Genomic DNA, 14,403 nt, shown 5'->3' on the forward strand with positions numbered 1-14,403 from the left:
GTTTTCAGCTTTTATAAATAAAGCTGCTATAAACATTTATGAATAGGTTTTTGTGCAACCATAAATTTTTATCTCTTTGGGATAAGTGCCCAGGAGTGCAATTGCTGGGTCATAAGATAGTTACATGTTCAATTTTGTAAAACTGCTAAACTGTTTTGCAGAGTGTACCATTTTACATTCCTACCACAGTGTCTGCATAATCAAGTTTTTCCATATCCTCTCTAACATTTGGTGTTGTCACTATTTTTTATTTTAACCATTCTTGTTATTATTATTTTTTTTTTTTTAATTTTTGTTTATTTATGATAGTCACACAGAGAGAGAGAGAGAGAGAGAGGCAGAGACACAGGCAGAGGGAGAAGCAGGCTCCATGCACCGGTAGCCCGATGTGGGATTCGATCCCGGGTCTCCAGGATCACGCCCTGGGCCAAAGGCAGGCGCCAAACCGCTGCGCCACCCAGGGATCCCCTATTTTAACCATTCTTGAATAGGAGTATAGTAATTATCTTATTTTGGTTTTCTTTTTCTTTTTTTTTTTTAATTTTTATTTATTTATGATAGTCACACAGAGAGAGAGAGAGGCAGAGACATAGGCAGAGGGAGAAGCAGGCTCCATGCACCGGGAGCCCGACGTGGGATTCGATCCCGGGTCTCCAGGATCGCGCCCTGGGCCAAAGGCAGGCGCCAAACCACTGCGCCACCCAGGGATCCCTTATTGTGGTTTTCATTTGCACTTCCCTAGTAGGTAAAGATGTCAAACATCTTCATGTGTTTATTTGTCATCGGCATATCTTCTAGTCCTTTTTTGAATATCTTGTTTCAGTTGTAGCTTCTCAGCCTCAGCTGCTTTTTCAGAAGCTGCCACTCTCTAGGGAAGAGAAACAGTAGGCCTGATGGGGCCAAAGAGCAAACGTCAGGGGGCGATGCAGTGTACCGATGCAGATGCAGATGGTAGGTTTGTGCCCAAGCACATGGTAATCTGTGGGCAACAGAGCTCTGTGCTGCCCAGCCCGCCAGGCCACCTCCCAGGTTTAAGGAGCAGGAGGCAGCGGCCCCAGCAGTCTTCCTCAGCAAGCCTAACTACTCTGTCTTTGGAGCTGAAGCCACTTTTACAAGTGCAAGTGAATTACGCCACTGACATTTACTCACTCGCTGCCCACCCACCCGCCCATTGTGTCATTTGTTCACGTTCCCTTTTAAAAAGAAAACAGGTATATGGATAATTATAGAGATAATTCTCCTCAGGTTACTTCTCCTTCTCTCTCTCTCTCTCTCTCTCTCTCTGTCTCTCTCTCTGTCTCTTTCCTGGTCAGCCTCCCTGGGAGACTTGGGGTACTCAGGTCCCAGCTGGAAGCAGAGTCAGCTGCATCAGTGAAAGCTCAAAGAGTGAAAATGCTATGCTGCTGCCAGGGAAGGTCAGATGGAAGTAGGGAGACTCATCAGCGGGTCACTCATGCTGGCTGCGGTGGGGGGAAGGGAAGCCAGCCACCAGCCCCATCCACTGCTGCTGGTTGGTCCCTGCCTTTGTCTCTCTCCCTCCTACCCACAGGGGCCTGTGGGAGCCCCCCCTCCCCCAGGCAGGTGATGGGCCACCTGGACGAGCGGTCTCCACCAAGGGCCATGGTCTTCCTCTTGGACCACCTGTTCAGCCCTGTTATTTGATTTGTATGTCTCTCTCTGTGGGTCCTGAGTTCTGAGCTTGCCCTATGTAAACATATTACATTCTTTTTGATAAATCATTTTTCCTATTACACTTAGAACTATTTTAAAATCAAGATCAGACCCTGGAATGTTCTTGGGAGAATTCTTCCCCTTCTTTGGTGTATGTTGTTATGTCTGGAAGCCACCAGGGGAACACTAAAAATGACAAAACTCAAACCACAAGGTCATCATGTACTCTTCCAACAAATAATCCTATAATATGTTTCTGTGATTAAAAAAAAAAAGGAAAACAATTTACTATTTATTTTGAAGTACTGATTATATTACTCTACCATTTGACAATTTATAAAGCACATTCAATATCCATTCCTTGGGCAACCTGGGTGGCTCAGTGGTGTGGCGCCACCTTCAGCCCAGGACCTGATCCTGGAGACCCAGGATCAAGTCCCACGTCAGGCTCCCTGCATGGAGCCTGCTTCTCCCTCTGCCTGTGTCTCTGCCTCCCTCTCTCTCTCTTTCTCTCTCTCTCGTGAATAAATAAAAAAAAATCTTTTAAAAAAATAGTATCATTAACAAAACAAAGAATAAAAAGGACAAACCAAAAAACTCATAACTTAGAAGGAACTGATGGTTACCAGAGGGGAGGAGGTGGGGGAGTGAGAGGATGGGGGAAACAAGTGATGGGGATTAAGGGGACACTTAAATATACTGGGATTAAAAAAAATCAATATCTTCTTTAAAAACAAAACAAAAATAAAAATAATATCCTGAATATGTTAAAAAGTAATTCCAGAACAAAACATGCCTAAGAAATGGAGGAAAAAGAAAATCATTCTCATTTTTCACATATGGTGAGAACAATGGAAGAAAGGATTCTAGTGATAAGGGTTCAAAAATATAATGGATGTGATTGAGTCACCAGGAAAAAAGGAGAGGGGGTCGCTGAAAGTTACCACATTCTTCTGAACTCAGTCTTCACCATTTTTAAAAAAGATTTTATTTATTCATGAGAGACACAAAGAGAGAGGCAGAGGGGGAAGCAGGCTCCTCAAGGGATGCCTGACATGAGACTTGATCCCGGGACCTCAGGGATCACAACCGGAGCTAAAGGCAGATGCTCAACCACTGAGCCACCCAGGCATCCCCAGTCTTCACCATTTAATAAGATACAAGCTTTTAATCAAACAAAACTCCTTCAAAAGACAGACAGCTCCAGGATGCCTGGGTGACTCAGACTCCTGGCTCTGGGACAGGATCCACACAACAACCCTGGGATGAAAATCCATTCCGTCGAAACAATGAGGTGGCCAGAATGGAGATGGGAGGGGCTCTTTAATTTTTCTAAAACTTGAGCCAGCACCTGTGCAGCAACTCGATGATGTGTCTATAAATCCCAACTAAGACAAGCAGGCCGTCCAGACTTCCACCCTCACCAGGCTGTGACCAGGATCATGAGGACCTGCCAGGGTGGCATCGGAAAAGGCCCAAGTTTCAGCCCTATGCAGCCGAGACGGAAAAATCCTGGTGGCCTGGGCAGCCCTGGTGGCTCAGCGGTTTAGCGTTGCCTTTAGCCCTGGATCTGATCCTGGGGACCTGAGATCGAGCCCCATGTTGGGCTCCCTGCATGGAGCCTGCTTTTTTTTTTTTTTTTTTTAAAGCTTTTTAAAAAGATTTTATTTATTTATTCATGAGAGACACAGAGAGAGAGAGAGAGGCAGAGACACAAGCAGAGGGAGAAGCAGGCTCCATGCAGGGACCCCGACGCGGGACTCGATCCCGGGTCTCCAGGATCACAACCTGGGCTGAAGGCGGCGCTAAACTGCTGAGCCACCCGGGCTGCCCATGGAGCCTGCTCCTCCCTCTGCCTGTGTCTCTGCCTCTCCCTCTCTCTTTGTGTCTCTCATGAATAAATAAATAAAATCTTGAAAAAGAAAAAGCCTGGTAGGAAGAGAGGACCCGGCCCACCACTGAGCAGTAACAAGGCTACCACTCAGCCCCAGCGACGGCGGTGGGGGCCACGTGGGCAGCCAGACCTCTCCCCCGTCCAGCGCTGAGGAGTAGCCTCGAGTAACCTCATGTGTCTCAGAGGCAGAGTGGGGACACTGGACTCTACTCGAGTCCACCTCAGACCGCTCGTCCGGGTGGCCCATCACCTGCCTGGGGGAGGGGGGGCTCCCACAGGCCCCTGTGGGTAGGAGGGAGAGAGACAAAGGCAGGGACCAACCAGCAGCAGTGGACGGGGCTGGTGGCTGGCTTCCCTTCCCCCCACCGCAGCCAGCATGAGTGACCCGCTGATGAGTCTCCCTACTTCCATCTGACCTTCCCTGGCAGCAGCATAGCATTTTCACTCTTTGAGCTTTCACTGATGCAGCTGACTCTGCTTCCAGCTGGGACCTGAGTACCCCAAGTCTCCCAGGGAGGCTGACCGGGAAAGAGACAGAGAGAGAGACAGAGAGAGAGAGAGAGAGAGAGAGAGAGAAGGAGAAGTAACCTGAGGAGAATTATCTCTATAATTATCCATATACCTGTTTTCTTTTTAAAAGGGAACGTGAACAAATGACACAATGGGCGGGTGGGTGGGCAGCGAGTGAGTAAATGTCAGTGGCGTAATTCACTTGCACTTGTAAAAGTGGCTTCAGCTCCAAAGACAGAGTAGTTAGGCTTGCTGAGGAAGACTGCTGTGGCCGCTGCCTCCTGCTCCTTAAACCTGGGAGGTGGCCTGGCGGGCTGGGCAGCACAGAGCTCTGTTGCCCACAGATTACCATGTGCTTGGGCACAAACCTACCATCTGCATCTGCATCGGTACACTGCATCGCCCCCTGACGTTTGCTCTTTGGCCCCATCAGGCCTACTGTTTCTCTTCCCTAGAGAGTGGCAGCTTCTGAAAAAGCAGCTGAGGCTGAGAAGCAGGAGGGATCTGGGCCCAGGAGGCCGGGCTGCCAATCCCCACCACCCTACCCTCCAGCCCCGGCATACCCCTAGGAGGTCCTGCTGCCCTATAGGCTCCCCTGTGATGCCATAGGAGTAGGGATAGGGTGGAGCAAATTGATATATTTGGCCTTTTCCCTTCACTCCCCTCGTACCTGCTAAGCCCTGGCCCTGTGCCAGGCACTGATCCAGGAATGGGACTGTGCTGGTGAACAAGACCAAGACCTGTCCTCATGGGGCTCACTGTGTGAAGGGAGAAAGGCAGTGAAGAAACCGTCAGATGCATGTAGAGTCAGTGGGACAGGGGTGAGAGACAACAGGGGAAGGTGCCATAGAGTGAGGGCAGGGGTGGGATGGGAAGGGGGGGCCTCTCTGAGGAGGGACATCTGAACAGAGATGGGGAGGGGAATGCGGCTGCCCTGGGGCAATCTGGAAAGAGAGCCCTCCAAGCACAAGGAGCAGTAAGTGCAGAGGCTCTGAGGCTGCCTGTGTTCTGGAAACAGCACAGAGGTTGATGTGACTAGAGCCAAGCAAGCAAGGGCTGGCAGGCCATGTGTTTGGAGAGGGAAGCAGAGCCACATTCTTCAGGGCCTTTCTACATTCTGTAATGAGTATTTACTCCAAAGGAGATGAAATTGATTAAACTTGCATTTTGTTATTAAAACTGTAAGTATTTGATTCTAAGTCAGATGAGAACCCTTGGAAGCCCATCACGACACTGTGCAATTCTTGTGTTTAATAGATCACTGTTTGGAAATAAGACTGTCTCGACGCTAAGAATGGCAGCTCAGGGACAGGTGACAAAGGTGGTCCGTTGTGTTGGTCAGCAGTAGCAGCTTGGCCACGTGGTGGAGGTGGTGGTGCTGAGCCCCGGGGGGTTCAGGACACACTGTGCAAGTAGTTGACTGGAGTCTCCTTCCCTTTTACCCCTTCTGAGAGCACGCAGCAGAGGCCCGTGGCCTGGAAAATGGGCTCTGGGGGCAAGTGGCCCTCGCTCGGCCTGCCTTGTCCTGGCCTGGGGTCTTGAGCTCAGGCCTCGGCCCCTCCCTTCCATCGGACAGCACTTACTGCTTCCGGGCACTTGTGTTTTTCATCCTTGCCGCCACCCTGGGAGCTGCTCTCTGAGTTGTCGGTGAGGTGCCCAGAGAGTTTCTGTGAGAGTTTGTGGAGATAGAAACCCACTGGTATCACGTCGAAACACGTTGATATCATCAGGAAGAAAGAACACTGATTTCTGCTCCGTGAGAAGAATGCGTGCGGCCCATACCGAGGGGACCCAGCCGAACTTTTAGTGGTCAGGTTGTGGCTAACATTTTTCCTCTTCTAAATCTTCTTTTGACGTAATGTTGTTTATGTAATTAAGAAAGAAGCACAGCATTCCCATTCCATGGGATTAGGCCAAAAAGTAATCAAATTACTGAAACTATTTGGGGAAAATGGCCTCTTACTACATTGAAGCAACAGCCAGCCCAGACTACGGACACCTCATAATAGTGGCAGGCGGTCTGTGGCTACGTTCAGAGAGGGCTTTGTCCAATGGGATCATTTCTAGCCCCCCCTTTGATTCAGGGGTGTCTTCATGGAAGGGGGTGAAATTTTTCTAACTTCTGACATGTCCTAATGAATTTCCAAACATTCTTTACAGCTTAGACCATTCTCAGCCTCCAAGTGGACTTGTCATCGACAAAGAATCTGAAGTTTACAAGATGCTTCAAGAGAAACAGGAGTTAAATGAGCCCCCCAAGCAATCCACTTCATTCCTGGTATTGCAGGAAATCTTAGAGTCTGAGGAGAAAGGTAATCAGCCCTGCATGCATGCATGAGGTCAGAGACTTGGGCAAGACCCAGGTCAGGGTCATTCGTAGCTGAAACAAAGGTGAATACAGTCCTGAGTGGGTGGAAGAAGCATGTTGGAAAGCATGGCTTTTAAAATGCTAAAGGCTCTGAGAGAGAGAGAGAGAGAGAGAGAGAGCATGAGCTTCCAAATACACCTGGCCAGCTGTTTCCTATTACATGAGTTTAGGAGGCTGACATCAGGGTGAGCTTGCCTATGGTGGGATTCTGTTTGTCTGTCTGTTGTCCATTGGTTTGATTTGAGCCCATACCCCATGATTCTGTGGTGGCTGATGTGTGTGACTGGGCGAAGGCCGTGGCCGTGGCAAGCAGAACGAAAAGGAATCAGCAACACAGTGAAGCTGCTGGGTGGTGCATTTGTTCTTGCTCTTGGGTAGATGGACTGATGAGAGCCAGAGAACCCCCATTTTGGCCACATCCTCCTTGTGTGACCTTTCTGGGCCTGTTTTCTCTTTGGTCAGTCAGGGGCAGAAGTACTGTCCTCTAAAGTTGGCATGAGGATCCAGGTCCTGCACAGCACCAACACCTGCCAGCGTGACCAGCACGCAGGAGGTGCTTCATGCCTCTGATTTTGTTTTCAGACCTTGTCAAGAGGCACTAGGCCAGCCTCAGCTTGTCCCAAGTGTGCACTCTGATGTACGGCTCTGCATGGCCCACAGCACCACCCTCCCCCCCGTGTCTCTGGCCTTCCCTGAGGCTCAGGTGCTTCCCCAGAGGCCTCCCTTCCCTGTTCTCTCCCCCTTTCCCAAGGCGTGCAGTGAAACCTGCTTCACCCCGCCCCAAGGAAAGGAGCAACTTGCTTGCTCTGAGCCGCCAGTGGGAGCCACAGCCCAGCACCCCCTGCCAGAGGAACCTCCTTCTCCCTGACCCCCAGCTCCAGGTTTGGCTTCCTGGGAGTTCTTCATGAGCTGAGAGTTCCCTACTGAACAAACCCAGACCCAGGCTTCCTCCCCACTTGGGTGGGTGTACCTTAGAAAAATTGGCAATTTATAAGCACAGGAAGTTACAGGAAAAGTTCTCTTTTTATGCTGAACGGATATTGTTTTACCAGCAATTTCCCCCCTTTGCTTGTTGTACCTGTGCATTTTGGAAGGAATGAGTCATAGTCTGTATTAAGTTCCAGTATTAGGGCTGTCAAGTGATTTCGGGACCAACCCTGGAGGATGACAGTTTTATCAAACATGAGAAACCACAACTTATTCTACTCTGATTCAGTGGGTGCAAAACCCTTCAATTAAGGGAGGAAAAGTCAGTCCATTCTAGCCCAAACTCAGACATAGACAGTGCAGAACACATCTAGTCAAATGCCCTCATATCGTAGAGAAGGACCTAAAGCCCAGACTCACCAAGCTGCCCTGATATGGCAGTTCCATGCTCATCAAGATCTGAACTCATTCCATCTTGTTCTCCATCTACCAAACCCATGGCTTCCATTCTCAAAATTATCTCACGGCCCTGGTTGGCAGCTGGTGCTCCAGCCATCATGACCACATCCAGGCACTGGGAAGGAAGAAGCTAAGCAGGGATTCCTCCTTTCAGACACGCCAGCTGCTTCTTTCCCAGAAGTCCCACACTAGCATTCCATTTCACATGACCAGAATTTGGTCACATGGCCACATCTAGTTGCAGGAGAGTCTGGGAATTATAGTTCTTTCCTCCTTGGGATGGATATCTTCTTGTTCCAAAGAAAATAAAAATTTTGCTAAAAAGAAAGGAGATAATGGATTTTATAGTCTCTTCCATATCTCTTAATATGTAGTTGCAGTAAAGTTTTACTGAATAGAACAGTATAAGTTCCAGTCCATACATCCATCACATACATGCAGAAGGCTCTCGGGGGAAGGAGCGCAAATGCCTATTTTTATTTGAGATGAAATGGTCGAAGTTCAGAGCAGTGTCTGGTCCGTAACAAAGCACTCAGTGAGGGCTACCGTATTTCAGGAAGGCCTCAGGTTCATGAAGCAGCAGTGCTCCAGCAGCACCGGCATCTGGTCTCTGCCTGTGACGTAGAGACCCCAAGCAGGCTGCCCATCTCTCTTAGCCCTAATTTCTGCACATGTCCCAGGAGGGAGGTTAATAAATGGCTACTTTACAGACAGTTTAGAGTGTTAAGGGAAATGGTGCATGGAAAGCGCCAGGCCCACTGTCAGTGAGGCCCACATGGGAGGCTTGGCTGCAGCAGGGTTTGCCAACAAACCTCCGAAAACGTGGGTCTTCTTATTTTGGGTGAAATTCAGCCTCTGGACTAGGTGAAAGGGCCCAAGGTTTCTCAAACTTTATCTTGCTCTGGATGAAATGCCAAATTTGCAGGGAACAAGGATACTTTTTTTTTCTTTAAATTGTGGTGACCTATAGCTAACATAAGATTGACTGTCTTGAACATATTTAAGTGTAAGTTTGGTGGCAGTAGTTACATCCATACCATTGTGCAGTCATGAGCACTGCCCACCCACAGAACTCTGTCTTGCAGAACTGAAGTTCTGTACCCATTGAACACTAGCTCCTCAGAGCCCCTACCCCCAGCCTGTGGAAACAACTATTCTACTTTGTTTCCATGAATTTGACTACTTCAGGCACTTCCTGGGAGTAGAATCTTATGGCATTTGCCTTTGATGACTGGCTTGTTTCACTAAGCATCATGTCCTGGAGGCTCATCCATGTGGTAACAGGTGTCAGCATTTCCTTCCTTTTGAAGGCTGAATATTCTACAATGTGCCTATAGCACATCTTGTTTATCATCCGTTCGTCCATTTAAGGGGACTTTTAACAAGAGGAAACTTAGAAGGAGGCATCAAGGACTGAGAAAACACAGTGGGCACCAGGGGCTCTGAGATGACATGCTCAGGAAGTATCAAGGTATCCAGGGCTGCAGGAGAATCCTCACATCCTGGAGTCCCATCCTGGAAGACCACCAGCTGCTTAAGGACCATGAATTGGGTTCTTTGATAATGTGGACCAACGGAAGGTGGTTGAGCAGTGAAGTGGATAGAGAAAAAGTGGATTAAAAAGGGGCTTTACTGAAGGCATTTTCACTTTTTTTTCCCAGAAAGCTTTGACGTGCAAATTTCCACAGAAAAAAGAGAAATTTGGAAATTTTTGTAGCTTCCCGGAGTCTAAAGGGGGCTAATATTTTTACTGTAAGCTTGTTCAGAAGGACAAAATGAAATTTCTTTGGGTTTGCAGTATTGTCTATAAGTGAGAAAAGAAAATGGAGCCAGCAGGTGGAGCTGCGGGGCTGAACACACTGCTGCTGGTTGGCTATGTCCTGCACACAGCTGCCTCTTCTCAAGCTGTGCCCAGTTTGTTTGTTTTTCTTTCTTTGTTAAAAAAACATATCTACACCTATCCTGGGGCTTAAACTCATGACCTGAGATCAAGAGTCTATGCTCTACTGACTGAGCCAACCAGGTGGCCCCCCACCACCACCACGCTCTGGCTCCGTTTTTTTTTGTGTGTGTGTCATTTTTAATTTTTTTTTCAAATATTTATTTATTTATTCAGAGAGAGAGAGGCAGAGACACAGGCAGAGGGAGAAACAGGCTCCTTGCAGGAAGCCCGACGTGGGACTCGATCCCAGGTCTCCAGGATCACACCCCGGGCTGCAGGTGGCATGGCGCTAAACCGCTGCGCCACCGGGGCTGCCCTCTGGCTCCGGTTTCGTCCAGTTACTTCTCTTTATTTGAAAAAGAGATATGGATTCTCCTACCAAGTTGGGCTCTCATATTCTTCCTTCCTTCTCTCCTGCCCTCTTGCAAATGCAACGCTTTTCTGGTAAATTTTCTGCTGATCAAATGAATTATGTGAAAAACAGCCCCATCATCTGAGACCACAACCTCACTGAGCTGGTTCCCTGGGCAGTCAGTTTCCCTTCCAAGCCATCTGGGTATGCAGAGATGCCACAGAGATGCTGCATTTCCTTCTTTCCCAGGGTAGGCAGCCCGGGTGGCTCCAGCAGCAGGAGCCCGCACATGAGGATGAGACTGTTTGGGATGCCTGAGTCATGATGTTGGCCACCCAGGCCTTTCTGAGATCCCTGTAGGGAGCCAGGATTAGGGTGACAAAGAGGGAGGCATTTGCCTTGGGTATAGAATTTAAGGAGTCACCAAAAACCTCAATAATCAAGACAAAAATGATACTTCAATGCAGTATTTTTTAAAATTACAACACAAAAAAGTCTGTAACAAAGTTGGGACTGTGGCCAAGGAAGGGAGGAAGGTTTGGGAAGGCAAAAACGTACTTGGACTTGGGGATTACCAAAGCACCAAAGGCACCTGACGGGGGGAGGCGGGATGGGGACTGGGCCCCAAGCCTAAGCCTAACTGTAGAGCTTCTGGCTGAAAACAATGGAAACTCTGGAGCCTCCTGACATCTGCCCATTCTCCTGTGTCTCCAGATGGACATCTGTGTCGATCAGTTTCTTGGCGCAGGATGCATCCCTGCATTAATGGGGGAACCCTGAGAGACCATGCCATCAACATCCATGATAGGACATTTAAAATGGGCTGCTTTTAAATATTCCCTCTTACCAGTCTCCATAAGGCATCAAAATATCCCCAGCCAGCTGTCAGCTTGCATTAGCCAGCAGTGGGCTGCAGGATGCATTTCTTGTTCATGTTCTATGGGGGCTGCCAATCGGGCTATGGATCGGCCCAGTTTGGCAAGGCTGGGCGTAGCTCCATGAGTCTTCCCATTCCAGGAGCCCAGCAGAGGGAGGTGTCACTCTTGGGGCCTTGCTGTTTTTAGGCAGAGGTTGGAAGCTACATGGGGACAGGACCAAACAAGGTTTCTCAGCTTGGTGCTATAGGCATTTGGGGCCACATAAGTCCTTGTTGTGGGGCTGTTCTGTGCATTTTAGGACATTGAGCAGCACCCCTGGCCTCCACCCAGTGGCCAGAAGCACTGCTCTCTAGTTGTGACAACCAAAACTTCCCTGAGGGGCAAAATCACCCCCAGTAGAGAATCACCGATCCTACTGGGATGTGTGGCAAGGGTAGGGACGGTATACGTAATTGTGGACAAAATATACAATTTACCATCTTAACTAATTATAAATGCCCCTTATTTGAATTCATATCAATTTTAGGTCAACATATGGGGACTTATTTTCTAAAAGAACAAGAGAACCAGACCCCTCATTTGTCAGCCCCAGGATTGCCCAGCCTGGCTGCAGCTACAGGATGACTTTCTTCACCCCCTCACCTTATACAGAAGACCATTTTCTTGCTCTTGTCCAGTGGTTCTCAATGTGTTTCCTGGGCCAGTAGCATCAGTGGCACCTGAGAACTTGTTAGAAATGCAAATTCATGGACCCTACCTCAGGCCCACTGAATTAGAAACTGGTGGGGAGGCCCAGCAAGCTGCAGGGCCTTGAGTCAGCCTTCCACATCATTCTGATGCACAGAATGAATTTTAGAACTGCTGCTTCAGTTTGAAGAAGTGGGTTTTAACCAGGGACATAGAGCAGGGTCTCCTGAGGCCCTGTACCTGGAGATGTGCCTTCTGCAGCGTTGGGGAAGAGCCTGGTCTCTGAATTTTAGGAAATCTTTCCTGGTGCCTGGCATGCTCACAGATGCCTGTTCAGAACCACTGGTGTAGAGACTTCTCTGGCTTCTGGGGCCACAGTATGTTGGACTAAGGTAGGGACCCTCAAGTATCTGTCACGGCATTTTACTGTTCATTTAGCCTCTATTATTCACTCATCAGTCTCATGCTAGGCTCTGTGCAGTATTATGAAGTATATAAAACAGGGTTCTGGTGTCCCGGGAATTAGCAGTCCAGTCACAGAGACGTGTAAATAGCTGACAACAGTACTGCTAACCAGCTGAATAAATACAATAATTTTAATAGCCTGCTGTTGTTAATAGCTACCATGATATAGGGCTCTGAAGACGTGCTGGACTGGGCTTTGGTTCAGCACCCAGCGACTAGGAGCTTATTTTATGCATACAAGGCTGATGGCAGGAAGGTTGCTTTCTCTACTGTGGAGCAGGGGAGTTTTATCTGGCTGCTTGTAGATGCTCAACTGTAATGATTTTGTACTTCTTGTGATATGGTTTCTTTCAGCATCTAAATACACTGTCATTTTTTTTTAATACATTGTCTTTTGATCATCAGAGAATTTATTTATTTATTCCAACTGTATAAGTCATTTTTAAGCTCCCAAATCTGTATGTGCGTGCATCTAATTAGAATGAAATGTAATTTGTGTTTTGAGGGCTGACTTTTTGCCAGGTACTGTGGGAGGGCTTTCTGTGTATTTTTTAATCTTTTTGTGCCACTGTGAAGGGAAAAATAATCTCCTCTATATAAAAGGAATCTGGGGACCAGAGAGGTTATGTAACTTTTTCAGGATCACGCAGCAGAGTCAGGTCTGTTGGATTCCAGGAACTTGCTGGAATATAGTATAAGTGACTCTGAAAAAGCTAAATGAAATTTGTGCAATCCCACCCTTCCTGGCCAACCCAAGTGTTTTCCTTGTTATAGGGGATCCCAACAAGCCATCAGGTTTCAGAAGTGTTAAGGCTCCGGTCACCAAAGTGGCTGCGTCTATTGGAAACGCCCAGAAGTTGCCCATGTGTGACAAATGTGGCACCGGCATTGTGTGAGTATCAGCCTCGCCCAGGCATTGGAGGCCCTGCAGGCTTGGTAAACCATGCTGATGTGGAAAGTGCCAGATGCTGTACATTTTGGGTGTGATGGGGAAGAGTTCCTGCCTGGAAAATGGAGCAGGGAGGCCACGTAGGCCCTCTGTCCAGAGCCAGGTGTGAAGGTTTTCCTTGGCCCTGGAACCTTAAGGGTTGAATGATGTGACGCCAGAATAAGGGCTGCTCCGTGGAAGCAGGAGGGCTTCGGGAGCAATGTCTGTGGAGCCCAGGAGTGAGCAGCTGCTTTGTGACTGGAGGCCGGGTCTGAGGCCCTGATCCACTTGTGGATGGGCCTCTTGGAAGGACCCCCACCCCGTGCCCCCAAGGCCATGATGCTTCTCGCAGGTGCTTGTCACTAACGGAGCCCTTTCCTGCCTCCCCCCTCCCCCCTGCAGCGGCGTGTTCGTGAAGCTCCGGGACCGCCACCGTCACCCTGAGTGTTATGTGTGCACTGACTGTGGCACAAATCTGAAACAGAAGGGCCACTTCTTCGTAGAGGATCAGATCTATTGTGAAAAGCACGCCCGGGAGCGGGTCACACCCCCTGAAGGCTACGACGTGGTCACAGTGTTCCCCAAGTGAACCGGCAGGCCCACACCTGTTGCAACTCGATCTCTAAATGCTCTGGCCCTCTCCTCTCTTGAAAGTTCTTGCTGACTCTGGTTTTATCCCTGCTCATTAAACACCACGTCTCCCTGCCTCTGCTAACTGACTCACTGGCTGTGTGACGCCTGCTTTTACAATTAACAGAGGATTGTTTTGTTCAGTGGCCCCCTTGCCAGCATCCCTGGGTCTTCTCTTTACCTCAGTTCATTTCTGCTGCAGATGGACATCAGCCACATTTGAACCAAACCGAACTGAATATGTTTGACATTGATTCGTTTTTACTCAATAAATTTATAGACTCCAAGGCGGTGTGGTGTCTCTGTCATTTCCCCATGCGTCCTCTTTCCTGTCTCAAGCCAGGTGAGATTCCCGAGGCCTCCCCTCTTGTTTTGGGTTCTGCGCTTCTCTGAGCCTCACAGGCCTTCTCCAGGTGTGAAAAGATTGTCATCTGAATGAGCCATATTCTCACCTTTCTTAGAAGCTTGCTCCAGATGATCTTTCTCTGGTGCTAACATAAGATCAACCTCATTATGTTTTAATGAAACAATGTCTTTTCTATCTGGTTGTTCTGGGACGGGAGTTTTACCAGCTGGCCTTAGAATGTTCCCTAATGAGGGGCACCTGGGTGGCTCAGCGGTTGAGCGTCTGCCTTGGGCTCAGGGTGTGATCCCTGGGTTCTGGGATCGAGTCCCACATCGGGCTGTCTGCC

At 48.7% G+C, this 14,403-nt stretch overlaps 1 protein-coding gene across 4 annotated transcripts in view; it reads left to right on the forward strand.

Annotated features, from left to right (window-relative positions):
- The window catches only part of PDLIM1 (PDZ and LIM domain 1), a 47,527-nt gene extending 33,529 nt beyond the window's left edge, over window positions 1-13,998 (forward strand). For all 4 annotated transcript variants that reach the window (XM_072805971.1, XM_072805973.1, XM_072805974.1 and 1 more), the window contains 3 exons: window positions 6,236-6,387; window positions 12,928-13,045; window positions 13,484-13,998. In XM_072805971.1, coding sequence (XP_072662072.1) covers window positions 6,236-6,387; window positions 12,928-13,045; window positions 13,484-13,670 — 457 coding nt within the window. In that variant the 3' untranslated portion in view covers window positions 13,671-13,998. The remainder of the gene's footprint in view (window positions 1-6,235; window positions 6,388-12,927; window positions 13,046-13,483) is intronic.
- The last annotated feature ends 405 nt before the right edge of the window (window positions 13,999-14,403 follow it).

The sequence above is a fragment of the Canis lupus genome, chromosome 29 (genome assembly GCF_048164855.1).
Source record: "Canis lupus baileyi chromosome 29, mCanLup2.hap1, whole genome shotgun sequence".
Lineage (NCBI taxonomy): Eukaryota > Metazoa > Chordata > Mammalia > Carnivora > Canidae > Canis > Canis lupus.